The sequence below is a fragment of the Garra rufa genome, chromosome 2 (genome assembly GCF_049309525.1).
Source record: "Garra rufa chromosome 2, GarRuf1.0, whole genome shotgun sequence".
Lineage (NCBI taxonomy): Eukaryota > Metazoa > Chordata > Actinopteri > Cypriniformes > Cyprinidae > Garra > Garra rufa.
The window spans coordinates 42,091,309-42,108,583 of record NC_133362.1 but is presented as its reverse complement, the minus strand read 5'-3'; the positions used below and the strand labels follow the sequence as shown (position 1 = coordinate 42,108,583).

Sequence of the window (17,275 nt, the reverse complement as noted above, 5' to 3'; positions counted from 1 at the left end):
CATCTGACCACAGGACTTTCTCCCATGACTCCTCTGGATCATCCAGATGGTCCCTGGCAAACTTCAGACAGGCCTGGACATGGGCTGACTTAAGCAGGGGAACCTTTCGTGCGATGCAAGATTTTAAACCATGACGTCTTAGTGTATTACTGATAGTAGCCTTGGAAACAATGGCATTGGCATCTTCATGGCATTGACCAGCTCCTGCCGTGTAGTTCTGGGTTGATTCTTCACCATTCTTAGCATCATTGATACCCCACGAGGAGATATTTTCCGTGGGGCCCCAGTCCGAGGGACATTGACAGTCATCATTAGCCTCTTCCATTTTCTGACAAATGCTCCAACAGTTGTTCTTTTTTCACCAAGCTGCTTGGCAATTGCCCCGTAGCCCTTTCCAGCTTTGTGAAGGTCTACAATTTTGTCTCTTGTGTCTTTTGACAGCTCTTTGGTTTTGCCCATGTTGCTACTTCGACTTTGGCTGATTGTGGGGTGCACAGGTGTCTTTATGACAGCTAAAGACCTCAAACTGGTGCTACTAATTTAGAATCATGAGCAGAGTGTAGCTGGACTAACAAAATAACAAGTCTTTGAGGGTCAGAAATCTGGCTGATAAGCAAGTGATCAAATACTTACTTGACACAGTAATTCACAAATAAATTGCTAAAAAAAAAAAAAAAAAAAAAAAAAAAATCATACAAATGTGATTTCCGGATTTTTATTTTTAGATTCTGTCTCTCACAGTGGAAATGCACCTATGCTGAAAATTGTAGACCCCTCCATGATTTCGAAGTAAGAGAACTTGGAAAATCACAGGGTGATCACACACTGACTCCAAGCTTTTGAATGCTTTTGTATAATGTTACAATAGCTTTTTATTTCAGATAAATGCTGATCTTTGGATCTTTCTATTCATCAAAGAATACTGAAAGAAAATAATCCACTGTTTTAGATATTGATAATAATAATAATAAAAATACTAAGAATGTTTCTTAAACAGCAAATCATAATATTTCTGAAGGATCATGTGACACTGAAGAGTGGAGTAATGATGCTAAAATTTTAGCTTTGATCACAGGAATAAATTACATTTTAAAATATATTCAAATAAAAAGCAGTTATTTTAAATAGTAAAAATATTTCACAATTTTAGTGATTTTGCTTATGTTGATCAAATAAATGCAGGCTTGATGAGCAGAAGAGACTTCTTTAGACTTCTGGTAGTGTACTATGCTGTAAATTTACATAATGCAAAGCAAAGACTATGTAAACAAATTTCAAATGTAATAATAATACACCATGTTGTGAACAAAATTATCAATGCTTGTATAAAATTAACTAAGAAGGCTGCCAATTTCTGCTTTCCCCAAATCATTGTTCGTTATATCTCTACATGTGGGCAGAGATGAATCATAAAGAGCAGGGAAACTTCTAACAAGTAACATTAACTTCTCCATTTTCTTTGACAGGAGATGAATCATGAGCTTCACTGTCTTCACTTCAGCAGCTGCATTACATTGCTGCTTCATTTGAATAAATTACATCTTTTCTGAACTTTGCATCACAAATGGAAGACTGTTGGCACCAGAGTTAAAAACATGAAAGGTAATTGAACATATCTTCCATTTGTGACCTTATATCACACATTGACATACTGTATATCTTGCAACTGTGACAGTGTCTCGAAATAGCAATTTTTATACCTTGAAATTGAGACTTGATATCTTCCAACAGTAATTTCAGATCACAGAATGTAATATTTGCAATGGTGACTTTGTTTCATGTAATTGCAGCCGTATATCTATATTTATATCTTACAATGTGGCTTAATATCCTGCAATAGCAATTTTGTTTTTCACAATTTTCATATTGTGACATTCTTATTTCAAACTTTTCAATCTTATAATTACTTCTGAACTAGAAACGGTTTACACCAGATGTGTCTATGGTCTTTTGGTGCAAGACAAACCTATGTTTTAAGTTATATTGACCTAAATGAACACACCTTCTCCAAGGGCTGGAGCTGAGAGTTGAGGTCCTCCAGTCGTCCAATCAGCTCTCTCTCTTTGGTGAGCTGATGCTCCTCAATGCGCAGGGTGGTGTAAAGCTGCTGCACCAAGAACTTGACATCGTTCAGTCGTTCTGCTTCCTCATGCGGTAGCAGATCTGCAACGGATGCCAACAGAATATCAAAAACTTTGCTGGGCCTCTGCAAAGTCTTGCACATAATGACACACAATGCAACAGGGCACACTCACCTCTACTGGGCGGCAGCACCATGTGCGTTGTGTCATTAACGACTAGCTTAAAGCTGTCCATAAGTAAAATGTCAATCCCTGTAGAGGATGCTATTCTTGCTCCATCTATAGAGAGAGAAAGAGAGACATTAGAGGAATGCATTTCTCTCACTGACATGGTTATGTAACACAAGAGATCTCAATGCTTATCGCAAAGGTTTGCTGCTCTGCGTTAGTATGCTCTTCAGGTAAAGAAGCATTTTCCAATCTGAGGTGAAACAGAGAAAGGTAAAGACCGCAGATAAGTTCTCTCACTCGCCTCACAGGCAAGAGAAAGCTCAAGTGCCTCTCACCCGGGAATAATTGAGCTTGAAACAGAGCAGATATGCAGTTTGCACAGAGTACAAATTATTCTTGTTCCTCAATTAGATTATACAATGTACTATCAATTAAACATGTCAGATAAAGCCACATGTTCTTCTGTGATTTGTGGATTAAACTACAAAAGAATTTGCTAATTTGAATTTAATTTTGCCCCTAGAGCCGAGAACACTGAATGTGTTTAAATGTGCAATACTACACTGATTATTCAAGTAATAATTTGCGAAAAACTCTATTATTATTTGTATTATTTTTTAGCAAGAGTGCATTAAACTGATGTGACAGTAAATACTTTAAATATGTTTTTTTTTTTATTAAAACCATTCTTTTAAAAATCCTGAATATATATACGGTTTCAGGTAACAAGCACAACAGTTTTCAACAATTATAATCATAAAAAAAGTTTGTTAAACAGCAAATAAGCATGCAGTATTAGAATGATTTCTGAAGGATATTGTGACACAGAAGACTTTGCATCACAGGAATTAATTACATTATTTATTATTTTTTTTAAATAAAAACATTAGTCACTTTAAACTGTGATAATATTTTGTTAATTTAGAGCTGCAAGATGCAATTGCCAGGTTCAAGCGCTTTAAGGCATTTAAGCACATATGAAAACAACGGTAATTTACCACAGAAATATTGTTTTGTAATGTTTATGATTGCTATAGCACCAGCTGTGGTCTGATGTCCTTTAAACTTTGCTTGTTTAGAATCACCTGTCGCATGTGCTCACCAGGTTTTGTGAAGTTTTCATTTAGGATTTATAGGATTTTAGGTACATTAGGACAGGTCCCTTTCCTAAATGACCACGTCATAGCTTTCCAAAGGGTAAATTTTAACCTTTTTTTTTTTTTTTTTTTGATAATTATTGACCTAGAGAATCCAGAGAATTGTACTGCAGTGTTGTTGTTTTTTTCCAAACTGAGCAAAAAACCTAGGACTGGTTCGCAAAGCATGTTTTTTACATCTTCTCAATTATTTAACAAGAGATTTGATTGGCAGCAGTGGTTCTCAAGACAAAGTTGTCTACGAATACACAAACACCGTGTGTATGTGTGAAAAACAATGCAATGCACAATTGTTTATGTCCTTGAAAAACGCGATATCAAGTGGCCGATTTCTTTCAAATTTCTCACAGACCTTTGGGGCCATGATTCACACAGGCCCACCGAGTTTCATTCCAATCAGCCTCCATTAACCATGCCTAATAGGTGCCAAAATTTCATCAGCAATGGCGGCCATGTTTTTTTTTTGAGATACGCAAATGTCCTTATAGACACTTTTGGCACTTTGGACCAACAATTTTTATGTTTTAAATATTTTTTTTTGTTTTTTCCCCTTTTATTGTGCCACCAAGTGGCCAAGCTCCACGATTTTTGTCCTGCGACCTTAGATTGAACTCAATTGTCCTGTGTTTGGCAAAGATATCTCATTCCGTTCAGGAGTTATAAGCATTTTGCAGAAAGTGGCCCTGCCCCTTTCGAACATTTTGGCCCTTTGCAACGGTGAGCAGAGCGTTTGATTTTGTTTTTAAATCATTATTGATATTTGCTCTCCAGAGAATCTTTCTGCACTGGTTTAGCTTTGATCTGACAAAAACCTAGGACTAGTTTGCAAGGACTAACAATTACAATAGGGTTTCAGTGCTACACACTTTAACCTCTAATATTAAAGTAATAAAAATATCTGCCTTTACTGTTTTGCTGAGATTTTTTTTAAAGGCAGCCTTTGTCAGCATAAGAGACTTCTTTAAATGTGTGTTTAACAGAAAACAAGATATTAGACACAATATCCAAGATTGACTTTTCATGGAAGTGGATGGTGATTTAAACTGCCAAGCTCCAAGAAAAGAAAAAATAAAAACATGTCCATACTACATAATTTACATAGTATTACTGAACTATACTTTTGAAGTCATATGGAACAGAAATCATTACAGTAGGAGTAATATGGACATTTTGTGTTGCTTTTTTGTAGGAATCACCTTCCACTTTCATTCATTCATGAAAAAAAATAATGAAGGGCTTTTCTAGGAAAGGTCTTCAGCAAAAGGTTAAACCAAAGCTAGACTCTTATCTAGATTTCAATTTCGATTTCACAGATTTTGATGTGGGGTGTGTGTTGTACTCTACCTGCAGAGTAGATGGCGACTCTATCGATGCCCCTGTCCTCCGCCTGCAGCTGCTGAAGGAAAACACCCACTGTATCTCTCAAGGGTTTGAGGGTGAACTGGCAGCGTTCTCGTCGGGACGGCAAACGTACAGAGATCACAGGCAAGCCGTTCTGATACACCACTGTAACATCTGCAGACACATAATTGGCCATTAGATTTGTAGAAACCAAATTACACAAAATGACTTTTTTTTATGCATGGTAATAATGTAGTCCAGTTAGACCTCACTAGCAATTCATTGAGCCTTCAAGAAACTACCAAGCAAGATTCGCAAACTCATTAAGGACATTTAAATGACAAAATAATGAGTCTGTCTGCTAAAGAGTATGTAACAGACTTATGGGTGCCAGCAGGGGGCAGTATTGTAATGACAGTAAGAGGAAACCACAAGGCCCTGTTGAATGATAAGAGAATTCATCACACTACTGCAGCATTACAACTGTCCAGCCTGAGTTATGAATGCTCTCTCTTAAGCGAACAACAAACCAGCCACTGTGGAGTCAGTGGACGTCACTGTACATCACAGTTTACTATCAGTGAATATCCAGCCGCTTCGAGCTGTCCTGTAGATGGTACAGCTCAGATCCAGAACTCTTCTTAAGCTGTATACGCCAAGGGTGTTTGCAGCGTCCCATTTATATACTGCCTCATTACTGCAGTCGTTATGTTTAATGAGTCTGAGGGGGACCGTGACGCTCAGCAGAGAGGTCTGATGTCTGGTTTACAATGACTGGAGTCATTAACGTGTCACTCAGACCCCTCATGGTGATGCACCTCACTCCATTTCCCCTTATTTACAATTACTTCAGAGCTGAAAGATAACTGAGAAGTATTAAGCACCTATTTTAAAATCCAAAGTAATTGATTCATTTTCTTTATGCCATCAAGAGCTATTTTTGATGTTATGCTTAGAGATTTAAATACATATTGAATGGACTTCATAGCAATCAATTCAAACATATGCTATTAGTACATTAAAATAATTCCATTTTAGACAGACTAGGAAAATAAAGTGGCTGAAGCTGCACAACTTGCCATTCGTATGAACTGGACTGTCATGTCTGTCAGCTGAACACATATTTTCCAGTGTAGACAGCTTCAGTGATTATAATAGGAGGAAACTAGTTTTATGCAATATAGCTTTATTTTGCATCAGTTGACCAGAGTGACTCCCTGGTTTGAGAACAGCAGGTTAAAGGAGAAAGTGCAGGGCCAGTACTTTTTTTTTTTTTTAATCTCAGAACTGCATTTCACATACTCACATTCAGGACAGTCCCAGATGGGACAGCGAGTCTGGCACAGAGACAAAGAGCATTTGTCAGCGACATATGCAGGACTATAGTTTTATTAAAGGGTTACTCCAGCCCAAAATGAAATTTTTAGCATTAATCACTTACACCCATGTCGTTCCAAACTCGTAAAAGCTTAGTAAAAGATAGCACAAGTATGTCTGCGAGATGTCAGTTAAAGACCTCTTGATCTGGAAAGCATCTACTGTGTACAAACGTCTGGTAGACGTCTGTAAAATGTCAGTTTTACATACATTCTAATTCATGAACATCTTAAAGACAGACATCTATTTGACATCTGATAGGAAACGTCCAATAGATGTATTGCAGATGTCTTGCAGATGTAAATGCAGACGTCAAATAAACGTCTTCAAGACGTACATGTGCTATCAGGGTTTTTTCGTCTTCGGAACACAATTTAAGATATTTTGGATGAAAAACGGGAGCTTTGTGCGCAAACAGCATATGCTGTTCTCTGTCAGCTGTGTCACGCTGTTTTCAGTCAAATCAAACCATAAATAAACATAGAAAGGGTATCCATGTGTTGCGGCTGATACAGAACAGCGTACGCTTTTTGCTTCCAGGGGATACTCTCCAAAATGGCTCTATGGTGACGCGGAGAAGACAAATTGTCGAATAAAGATTTTATTTTTGTTTTCTTTGTGTACAAAAAGTATTCTCATTGCTTCGTAAAATTATAGTTGAACCACTGATGGACTATTTTGATGACGTCTTTCATACTTTTTTGGGCTCTGACAGTGTTATTTTACTTGGCAGTCAATTGGACAGCCACAAAGCTTTCAGTTTTCTTCCAAAATATCTTAAATTGTGTTCCGAAGACGAACAAAGCTTTTACGGGTTTGGGACGGCATGGGAGTAAGTGATTAATGACAACATTTTCATTTTGGGGTGGAGTAACCCTTTAAGGTCCTATACGTTTTGCTATGGAGGGAATCCAGATACTCAACGTGAACTTCATCTCCAGAGCTGTTCTGGGAGTCACTTTCAAGAGCTTTTCACCATTTAATTTGATAAAACTATCGATATGCACAGAAATCCGAAAGGCCTTCTTTACAAGCTGTGAAAATAGTCTGCTTTATGAAATTATGAAACAAATATGCATATATTACTATTGAACAGCAGTACAAAATACTTCTCAAATTAATGATAAGAATAACAACAGTTATTACGTTTTTATTTTTTTTAAGAAATGGCCCATTATTGCAATTTTTCATCCATGTTGTTGCGCATCACTTTCTTGTTTTCTTTCTTGCCGTGACACTGCAGGTGAATAGGGTAAAAAAATAACTAATAATTATCATCTTACTTCGTTGATTTATTACATTGATAATTGCAAAAAAAAAAAAACTATTGTATTACAAGTTTTCTAAAATGTTAGGTTTTAATATGCAAATGTGGCATTATTTAATAAAATATGTGCTCAATTGCATACATTTCTAGTACAAGAATCTAAACACTGGATGAAGTCAGTTTCAACATTCTTGTTTAATTTTTTAGACATATTAGTGTCAAAGTCCGAGAGAATTCCAGGAACTTTGATAGGTGCATGGAAAAAAAAGATGTTTTTGCCTGCAGTGTCTGCCCTTAAATTAACATTAATTTATAATAAATCATAAAACATAGATTCTAGAAAATAATAAAAGACAACACAACATTTCTGAAAAATAGAGAAAAAAAACCATAGAGCCCTATTATAATAAGCATTTGGTGATAAGCAAGTTGCCATGAATTCAACTACTTATACATTCTTTTTATTATTCAAAATGCAATTAAACCATTAAAAACAGAATCCAGAAAAATGCAAAAAAAAAAAAATTACTTTAATATTGGAAGTCTGATTAATTTTTAGGAAACCACTTTATTTCAGTTTATTTCAATGATTGCTCAAGATCTTTTCTGTTTTATTAGTTATATTAACGTTATGTCATCTGGTAAAATGCAATTCATTTAGATTGACATCAACCCTAATTTATATCCTGCTGCGCTGATTTCTGAAGTTAAAAATACTTTGCCCACTTATTAGTTTAAATTAGTCAATTTTGTTGGTAAACTGCAGAGTAGTAAACAAAAATGGCTTGATTGTAGTTTAACTACAACATTATAAGTTGCTTGGTGGGTTACAGCTATCTTCCTCAACACTGGTCAGGATGTCCTCAGTAAGCAGACTAAAGTAGCATACATCACAGACAGCATTAAAAGCTTAAATCAGCTGCTCTGCTGCAGCATGTCATGATCCAACTGTTACACAGCAACTGTTATTAAAATCCACTGCAAAGTAAATCACTCTCTCTACAGTGCACCGAACTGACAGACTGCATTCATACTCGTATTTATATCTGTCTTTACCTCTCCTGACCTGCTGGGTATACATTTCTTAATGTGATAGAGATTCATCACTCTCCTAATACACACTGATTCCATCATCGCTCCAGTCGGATCTACTCTACAGGACTACAGTTATGGCAGAAGAACTACAATACCCACAAAGCACTGCGAGCACTGCCTTGGAGATGTGCTGAGTTCAAGGAGGTGGAAAGAATGCCATTTCAAATTCTGAAAGTACTGTTTATATGAACGTCGCATTTGGAGACAGAGAAAGCTACTATGAAATATATATCTAAAGAGCTTTTTTAGTTCACATTTATCAAGTATTCAGTTTCCTCCACTGACCTATTCATGAGACATGAGATATAAATAAACAAGCATACATTTTTATAACATAAAATGTATATGAACATACACTTGCAGCACTGTGCATGCCTAAAAGCTTTTTGTTGTTGTTATCTGACTAAGAAAATAGTCTGATTCAAGTGTTTAATGCTTAATCTTTTCTTGTTGATTGGTTCATTTCTTGTCTACTCCACCCCTAATCAATCTGATCCAAATCTATTTGGTTTAACCTCATTCAGATCAATTGAGGTGTTTACATCAAGGCTGATAAAACCAGTTCAGCAAATGTTTGCAGATACAGGTGTATAAAATACAATAAATGATCCTCTCTGTTGATAATCGTACACCTGCAGCACAAAGCTAGCATTGCACAGCAGTATTTGCAGTTGCTAGGAGGTTTCTTTGTTGACAATGTATTTAACTTTGCAGATGTCGCAATGTTGCTAGTTTTTTTTTTTTTTTTTTCATTTTCTGAGTGATATTATTAAACTATTATGCTAAAGATAATAAGTAGGAACATTCCACATCTGATTTTAAATGAAACACATTCATCAACATTATGGTCCCATAAGTTAAAATGTCATTTTAATTCTCAGCAAAAGTTACTACACTGTAAAAAGTTTTCACCGGTTTCAACTTAAAAACTTAAGTTTAGCAGCTGCCTTAAAATGTTAAGTCATTTAAACTCACAAGTTAAATCAACTAATTTTGATTGTAATAAGTTAAAATGACTTGTAGTTTTAAGCTGTTTTGTCTTAAAAAATGTTTAATGTTCCTTGACATGCTTTTATTCTCAAATACGGGCAGAAGCTTGCACTTTATGAATAACCAAGGACCTCAGTCTCAGCTAAAAATCTTCTTTACTGTTCTACTCAAGAAAAATAATCATCTACATCTCGAATAGCGCAAGGCTGAGTGAATTAACAGCAAATTTGTATTTTTGTGTGAACTATTCCTTACACATTGGTTTTTGTCACTTCCCAGCAAGCAATAGTCGTCATTTCACCATCTGGGTTGACTATAACCCAAACAACCTTGAATTTGGTTGCATGCCATTTTTTTCTGTAAGCAAACTCAGCAGCGTTTACAAGGTTTTATGGTTTAATTTTTTTTATTTTAATTTTAAATTTTTTAATTGATGACTAGACTAATATTGGGATATGTTTAGACATCTATTAAATTTTCACTGACAGCCCAAATACAAACTTGTTTTAGCCTAGACGTCTGGGCTGTGTTTTCATTGCTAATAGACATCTTTTAGACCAAAAATTGCTTGCTGGGTTGTCACTTGTCTTTTCTGACAGATTCTTAAATATTTACTTCAAGCCAAATATTATTTGTTGTGTATACTCTTGGAACTGGTTGGTTTGGTTCAAGGCTAAAGAATTTTCTGAAACGCCTTTAGAGAACACCAAATTGAAAACATGCTTCTGAGACCAAAAGGTATTCATGGCCGAGCATTAGTTTGTAAACCATATTAGTAATGCAAATAGTCACAGTATTTGCATCTGTTCAAATAAACAACAGGAGCAAAAACAAGACCACTCACCTTCTGTTGCAGCGGCTGAACACAGTAGTCTTTGACCCTGCCATGAGGGGGAGTCCTTCCAGCCCTACAATGGAAGAAGAGAGAGAACGAGAGATGAGTCATTTGTTGTTGAAAGTTATTAAGTGGTACAGCGGCACAAACATATTGTTACTAAACTGCTTGCACAATTGAGTCTGTTTGAATGGTTGCAGACATTCCCTATTTGTCCAGGCTTGACTGATTGCAGAGCGTGAGATATGACGGCACTGGCATCGCAGATGGGCTTTTTTCACTTTGAGTAGTTGATGTAAGCGTCACGGTGTTTATGTAATCTACAACAATCCTTCAGGGGATAAATGGAAATGTTTTGTCTTCACAATACGATGGGGTTTGGCATTGAGCAACACACACTAGTATTGATAATATACACAAAGGCAGAAACCATTGAATCAATGAGGATGTGAGATATTAACCAACTCATTTGTCTACATATATTTAGCACTGACTAAAAACAGGTGTCATGAAGAACCAATGTGAGGTTTATACTGCGGGATAAACGCAGTGGCAACAATATTCAAAATTTGAGGATTCCCCAAAAAATGGAAACTCATTGTCATTGTTTATTCTCCTTCATATTATTCCAAACCTGACTTTCTTCTTCTGTAAAACACAAAAGGTAAATATGAAGAAATCTGAACAATATCCAGGTCACTCTTTTCAATATAATAGAAGTAAATGGGGACTGCAGCTGTAAATCTCTAAGATGACAAGAAGAACCATAAAAGTTGACATTGTACACTATATATTTAAGTCTTCTGACCTCATATGAAAGCATTGTGTGAGGAACAGTCATTATTCACATCACATTTTGACATCCACTGCTTTACTCTTATTTCTACACTGAGGAGAGTTTATGGGAGATGTCAGAATCACGAATAGACTGACATTTAAGTCAGATCATTTCAATTAATCAACTGATCCGGTTCACAAATCTGGTTTGAACAAATAATTTAAAAAATGGACTTAATCCGGTTCCTTAGTCTTAGTCTTCAATTTGATTATATTAAAAAAAAAAAAAAAAAAAAAAAAGAGTGGGCATGATAATTAATTTTAATTTTTTTTTTTTTTTTTTTTTTTTTCTATTTGCGTTCCAACTAAAGAAAGTCGCAGGGGTTTAAAGCAGCACAAATGTAAATAAACGATGCCAGAATTTACTATTAGGTAAACTATCCCTTTAAAGGTGCAATGATATTTACTGTTGCTGGGCTAAATTTCCCAGGCAGAAGTCAGTCATTTCAACAGGAAACAACACGTTTGGGAGTTTCGTGTAAGGGGCAGTTTATCTCTGTTCAAGTTGGTCATGCAAATTCAACACATGGCCCAACAGAAATCTGCTTGCTTTGAAAATCCCTTCTACGCAAGCTGCACTTAATGCATCGCTACACTACTGACAATGGACTTTTTTTGCCAAAAAAACAAACAAACAAACTTTTGATGCACCTTAAAGAGCAGGCCATATGGGTTTTTATGGGGTTGTAACGTGGCTATCCTTCAATGTAAACAGTCTGCAAAGTTGTTAAAAAAGTGCATGATAAAGATTGTCTCTCAAAAGAAAGAGGTGACTCTCAGCCGCCTTAACAAGTCATCATATTTTTGAATCTTTTGCCTGTTAACGATATACATCACTAGGTAACACATTAGCATAATCCTGCCCATGAAATATGAACACTCCGACCTGCCCACAAACACCTCCGCTAGTCAGTGTTTACACCATTTCAAGAAGATGCTGTGTTCTCCACTGTGAAAGCAAGATTGTTTTGTTTTCATTGCTGAAAGATGATTAAGAGAAGAATCAGTGGTTAAAAATAACTTTTTCCATGATACCACAGCAACACAATTCAAACCTTTTGTTGTGTGCTCATCATTTTACTAAGGACTGCTTCTCTAATATTCAATGCCAGATTTGCTAAACGCTTGCCCATGATACCAACCAACAAGAGTCTCCGAACCAATCACAACCTGTAAGTACGATTGATATGTTAAGTGTACATTTTCAATTGAGTGCTTAAAATATAACATTTTTTGCACTAATATGGGATGTATACCCAGTGGCGCCTCCAGGATTTTTTTCATAGGGTGGCCGAAAGGGGCCAGTAAAAATGTTAGGGTTGCACAAAACAATTTTTTTTGCATGCCTAAGTCTAACTGAAGACAATCATTTTTGGCTTTACCGTTATTTCTGGTATAAGTTATAGGCTTCAAAACTTCAGTATTATTCTCTGTATAGAGCAAAATAGTAAAAAAGTCGCTTTGCAATTCAACTGCAAGTAGTATCATGTTTATTTGGAGTGCAAATTCATTTCAAATGAGATAAAAAATAAAAAATACCAGGTATTAAAATAATACAAGTGCAGCACGAGCCCGATGGGCAGCATCGAGCGTGCCTACAGCGCAGTTTGAAGAGTTGCGCGATCATGTGCGCTCAGTAGCCAAAAGCACCGGCAAAAGTAATTACCACGAATGTGTCGGGGAAATAGTAAGGAAATATAAAAAAATAAAAAATAAATAAAAAATCTGACGATCCTGACACGCCATTTACTCATTAGACTCGCCTTAAAGAATTATGTCTTTAAGGATTTCATAGCCTAATTAAAGATTTTGCTTTTGCCTTCGGTTTAATATGTTTAATATCTAAAGATTTTATTTCAGGCAAGTCGTGGTCATTCGAGAAGGCTAAATTGATCAAACATAGGCTATGATCGACTCTCTGGTCGTTTTGAAAATCAAAAACTTACATGTAACGAACAAAAAATGCTCCAAACGCTTTTCTAAATTAACTTAATATAATAACGAAACGAAATACAATCACTTTGCCATTGCATACAAAACTGAACTATTTATGTATGCTTCGCGGTGCGGCTGCGCTTGTGTGAGTGGGCGAAGTCGCCGCAACTCATGTGAAGAGGGGGAGGGGTTGAGAGCGTATTCTACAGTAGCCTTCACATCATACAAGTTTATTATATTTACTTTTAATATTGTGTTTTGTCAACGTCCGTGTTAATTTATAAAATAAAATTATAATTCTAAAAAACTCCACTCTTTCTGGTTGGGGTGGCCAATGGGGGGGCCAGTGTCATTTTAGGGGTGGCCGCGATATTATCGTCTAACTGAAATATTTTTGACAATTTGCTGTGAACCCACTATTTCCTAAGAATGCGCTGATTTATGCAGACTGTCGTTGTTCTAATAACATCGTTTAATATGAAAGAATATAGACATGTTTTGGTTTACAAACTGTATTGCATGTTTGTCCATATGTTTGTCTTTGGTTTTGGTGTATTTCTTTTGCATTTATACACAAATTTCTACTATGTCTACTTACAATAAAAAAACTGTATTGTTTCATCAGTTAGTCACATTAGCACTTGGCTAACGTAACCACCATTATTGTTTTGTAAAGTTTACAGTTTAGCAGCTAAACTTTAGCTGTGGGCACGATTCGCTTACATAAGTGTTAAACAATGTTTTTATGTCAATATTTTAAGAACAGATTGTAGCACTATATTACTGTTTTATGTAAACCCTGCTGAAAAAAAAAAACTGCTAAAACCAGCCTAGGCTGTTTTGGCTGTTCTTAGCTGGTTTAAGCTGGTTTTAGCTGGTGGTTTTCCAGCCTGACCAGCTAAGACCAGTCCTGCTCACCAGCTATGATGAGCTAAAACTACGCTGATTGACCAGCTAAAACCAGCCAACCAGCCTAGGCTGGTTTTAGCTGTTTTTTTTCCACCAGGGAAGGTGCATGCTTTGTCAATGGTAGCACTTGCTAACTTGCTCAAGTACTTGTACTAAATCACAACAGACTTGGCCAGTTGACCAATCAGAGCAGAGTAGGCTTACGGAAGGGAGGGGTTTACAGACCTGAAGGCCAGAACCGCTTTGAACGCATTGTTTCAAAAGTTATTGACAAATGACTCTAATAAGTTTCTTCACATCACTAAAGCAACTACTAAGTTAAGCATTCTAAATGTATTTATGTGTATCTATATCGTCTGTGGAAGAACCATAAAATCTTTGTCCAATCATATCCTTTGGTCTGAGCACTATTATAGGCTGTCTTACCTGCCTATCAATGTATGTATGAAGGTTTGCATACCTCCATGCACCCTGTTCGCACAGACATGACAGGCCATCAACGTGTTACATTACACTACTGCAGACCAAGCAAGAATGAAAGGCGATATTATTGTACTATTATGTGCTTTGTACTGTAATGTGAATGAGACATAGGGTAACCAGTGAATGAGGTAAACGTTGCATTTAATCCTCCACCAACGCCATCTCTCATCGTGTCGCTAGTTAACCTCTAGTCTGCCTGTGCATGTTCATGTGTTTTAGAGGAGGCATGGCTTTGGAGAGTGATTTGCAGTAGGGTAGGATCTTATGCTTTCAAAGCTAGCTTGCTATTGCTAGCCTCTCTGCAATTACCTACCCTACCTTTCAGGCATATGAACTGAGAAAACACTGTTTGCATCTGAGGCAACAACTGTATAAAGAACAGGACCACAAGAAAAAGTATGCAAATGAGAGTTCCACAGAAAAAACCCGGTATGATGGAACACCCTCCGTCTCTCTCAAACCGGCAGTTGGGCGTTTCTGAATTGAGAGGCAGCCAGAAGGGAACCACATGTTTTAAATCTAGGGAAAAATGCATCACATTTTCCACTGTGCCTCTGGAGACGACAATCACCACAAAGAGAGAGAGCGGAGAGAGAAGGGGTTGTGACCAAACTGAATGGGTATTCTATATTGAGGTCATGGGAATTCAAGAGACCTTTGCCTTACACCACATTACAAGCTCACACACACACACACACACACACACACACACAGAGAGAGAGAGAGAGTTTGCTGAGATATCAACCAAAGCAAAAGTGTGTTTGGGTGTAGAATTCCAGAGATTTGCAGTGTGGTCATTTTAGTGCACCTGGTGTCCAACGAGCATTGAGCTGAACAGGTCTGATCCAGACTCGTCTGTCAGCATGTTTTACAGGCCACTCCACGTCTTCCTGAAACAGAGCTCTCAATGTTTCCTCCCACGCATCACGCATCTACACACTGACTCTCCACCCACACACGCCGCCCCACTAACCTGACAGCACTCGAAAATACTCCACAGCACGTTTACGCACAGCAGATTTACTCGAATTGTGTCATTTTCGATGCAGCAGTCAAAGCTCAGGGCTTGTAATGGGACATTGCCAGTTCAAATAAGGTACAAGTGAGGAACAAGTCATGACCTATCAGCGCTATACCCTTTAGCGCTTGGTTTTTCCAGGTGGACTGTTCCTGTAGTAAATCTGCTGTGGCTAAAAGCGACTGTTTACATCTCTGAGCGAAGTTCTCCTTCCACTCCTACTGCAAGCAAATGAATCACTCTAATGTTGCACCATGACCTACGTGCTTACATGTAAAACACAAGGGACAGGGGTGCTGGTTGTGCCAGCTGTTTGTAAGTTACAACCTACACAACAATAAATATTTTGCATACATACTGTAACTATGTATGAACTAACTATTTACGAAAGTTAATAGCTGAAAGCTGATTGACTAAAACAGCTGAAATGCATCTTTGTTTATCTGACAGACTTCAGGTATATACTGTATAACAATATTGACATTTACAAATTTTCACATTTTAGGAAATTAAACTGCCTGCTGTTCTTCAGAAAGGGACTCATAGGCAACTATTACAGAAAGTGAAAACGCTCACTGATGCCAGAAGAAAACACGATGCATTAAGAACCAGGGGTGAACACTTTTTGAATTTGAATATCAGCATAAAAAGTCAATACTGTGAAACATGTAGCTATCTTCTGTAGCCTCTGAAGGGCAGTACTAAATGAAAAAAATATGATATTTAGGCAAAAAAATAAAAACTCCATACACATTCTGTTCAAAAGTTTTCACCCCCTTCCTTTAATGCATGGTTTTTCATTCTGGAGCATCAGTAAGTGTTTTAACCTTCTGTAATATTTGCATATGAGTCCCTCAGTTGTCCTCAGTGTGAAAAGATGGATCTCAAAACATACAGTCATTGTTGGAAAGGGTTCAAATACAAACAAAAATGCTAAAAAAAATAAAAATTAAAAAAAAGAATTTGTGGGACCTGAGGGGTTTTTCTGAAGAACAGCAGGCAGTTTAACTGTTCAGGACAAACAAGGGACTCATGAGCAACTATTACTAAAGAAAAAAACGCAGTTGTGGATCATTTAGGTAACAACACAGTATTAAGGATCAAGAGTAAACATCTTTTATGTGAAATTTCTTATTCAGCTCAGTACTAAATAAACAGTAACATGCATTTTGTATGATCCCTCTTATTTTGGTAAAATAATTAACATTTTGCAGATTCTGAACTTTTGACCTCCTCTGTATTTATATATAAAATAAAATAAAATAAAAATAACTGTTATGTTATTCATGGTTAAGCAGTATCGCATTTTAGTGGAAAGTGAAATATTTTTACTATTACTTACGTGAGGCAAAAGAAGTTTGAACCCAGGATAAAAAGAAATTGGATCTAGGTTACTGGACAATTCAAAGTAAACTTTATATTATCTGACTACACATTACTTTACAGAGAACTTATGTCCTTTTAGTTCTTCTGGTAGAAGGTTTCTAGCTAGTCAGAACTGGTTCAATCAGTTTTAGGAGGATGATCAGCTGGACTAACAGATGGGATGAACCGTTAGTTAAATCATTTCAAACTACAGCTTGAAGTGGTTTCACAGCCTGACCAACTTAAACCACCAAATAGTGAAAAAGATATTTTTTTTTCACTATTTCACATCTTTTACTCACCCTCACATTGTTGTGAACCAGAAAGATTGTATTTTTCTTCTGTGGAACACACATGGCACATTTCTAAAAAAAAAAATACTCTGGCCACTTACAATTGAATGAATAGGAACCA

The 17,275-nt window shown here is 36.6% G+C and overlaps 1 protein-coding gene across 1 annotated transcript in view; it reads right to left on the bottom strand.

Moving 5' to 3' along the window:
• Positions 1–17,275, bottom strand: part of mcu (mitochondrial calcium uniporter) — a 111,899-nt gene that overhangs the window by 13,471 nt on the left and 81,153 nt on the right. The window contains exons 3-6 of the mRNA XM_073834264.1: positions 10,324–10,387; positions 4,754–4,924; positions 2,256–2,360; positions 2,003–2,163 (exon numbers count right to left, since the gene is read on the bottom strand). Coding sequence (XP_073690365.1) covers positions 2,003–2,163; positions 2,256–2,360; positions 4,754–4,924; positions 10,324–10,387 — 501 coding nt within the window. The remainder of the gene's footprint in view (positions 1–2,002; positions 2,164–2,255; positions 2,361–4,753; positions 4,925–10,323; positions 10,388–17,275) is intronic.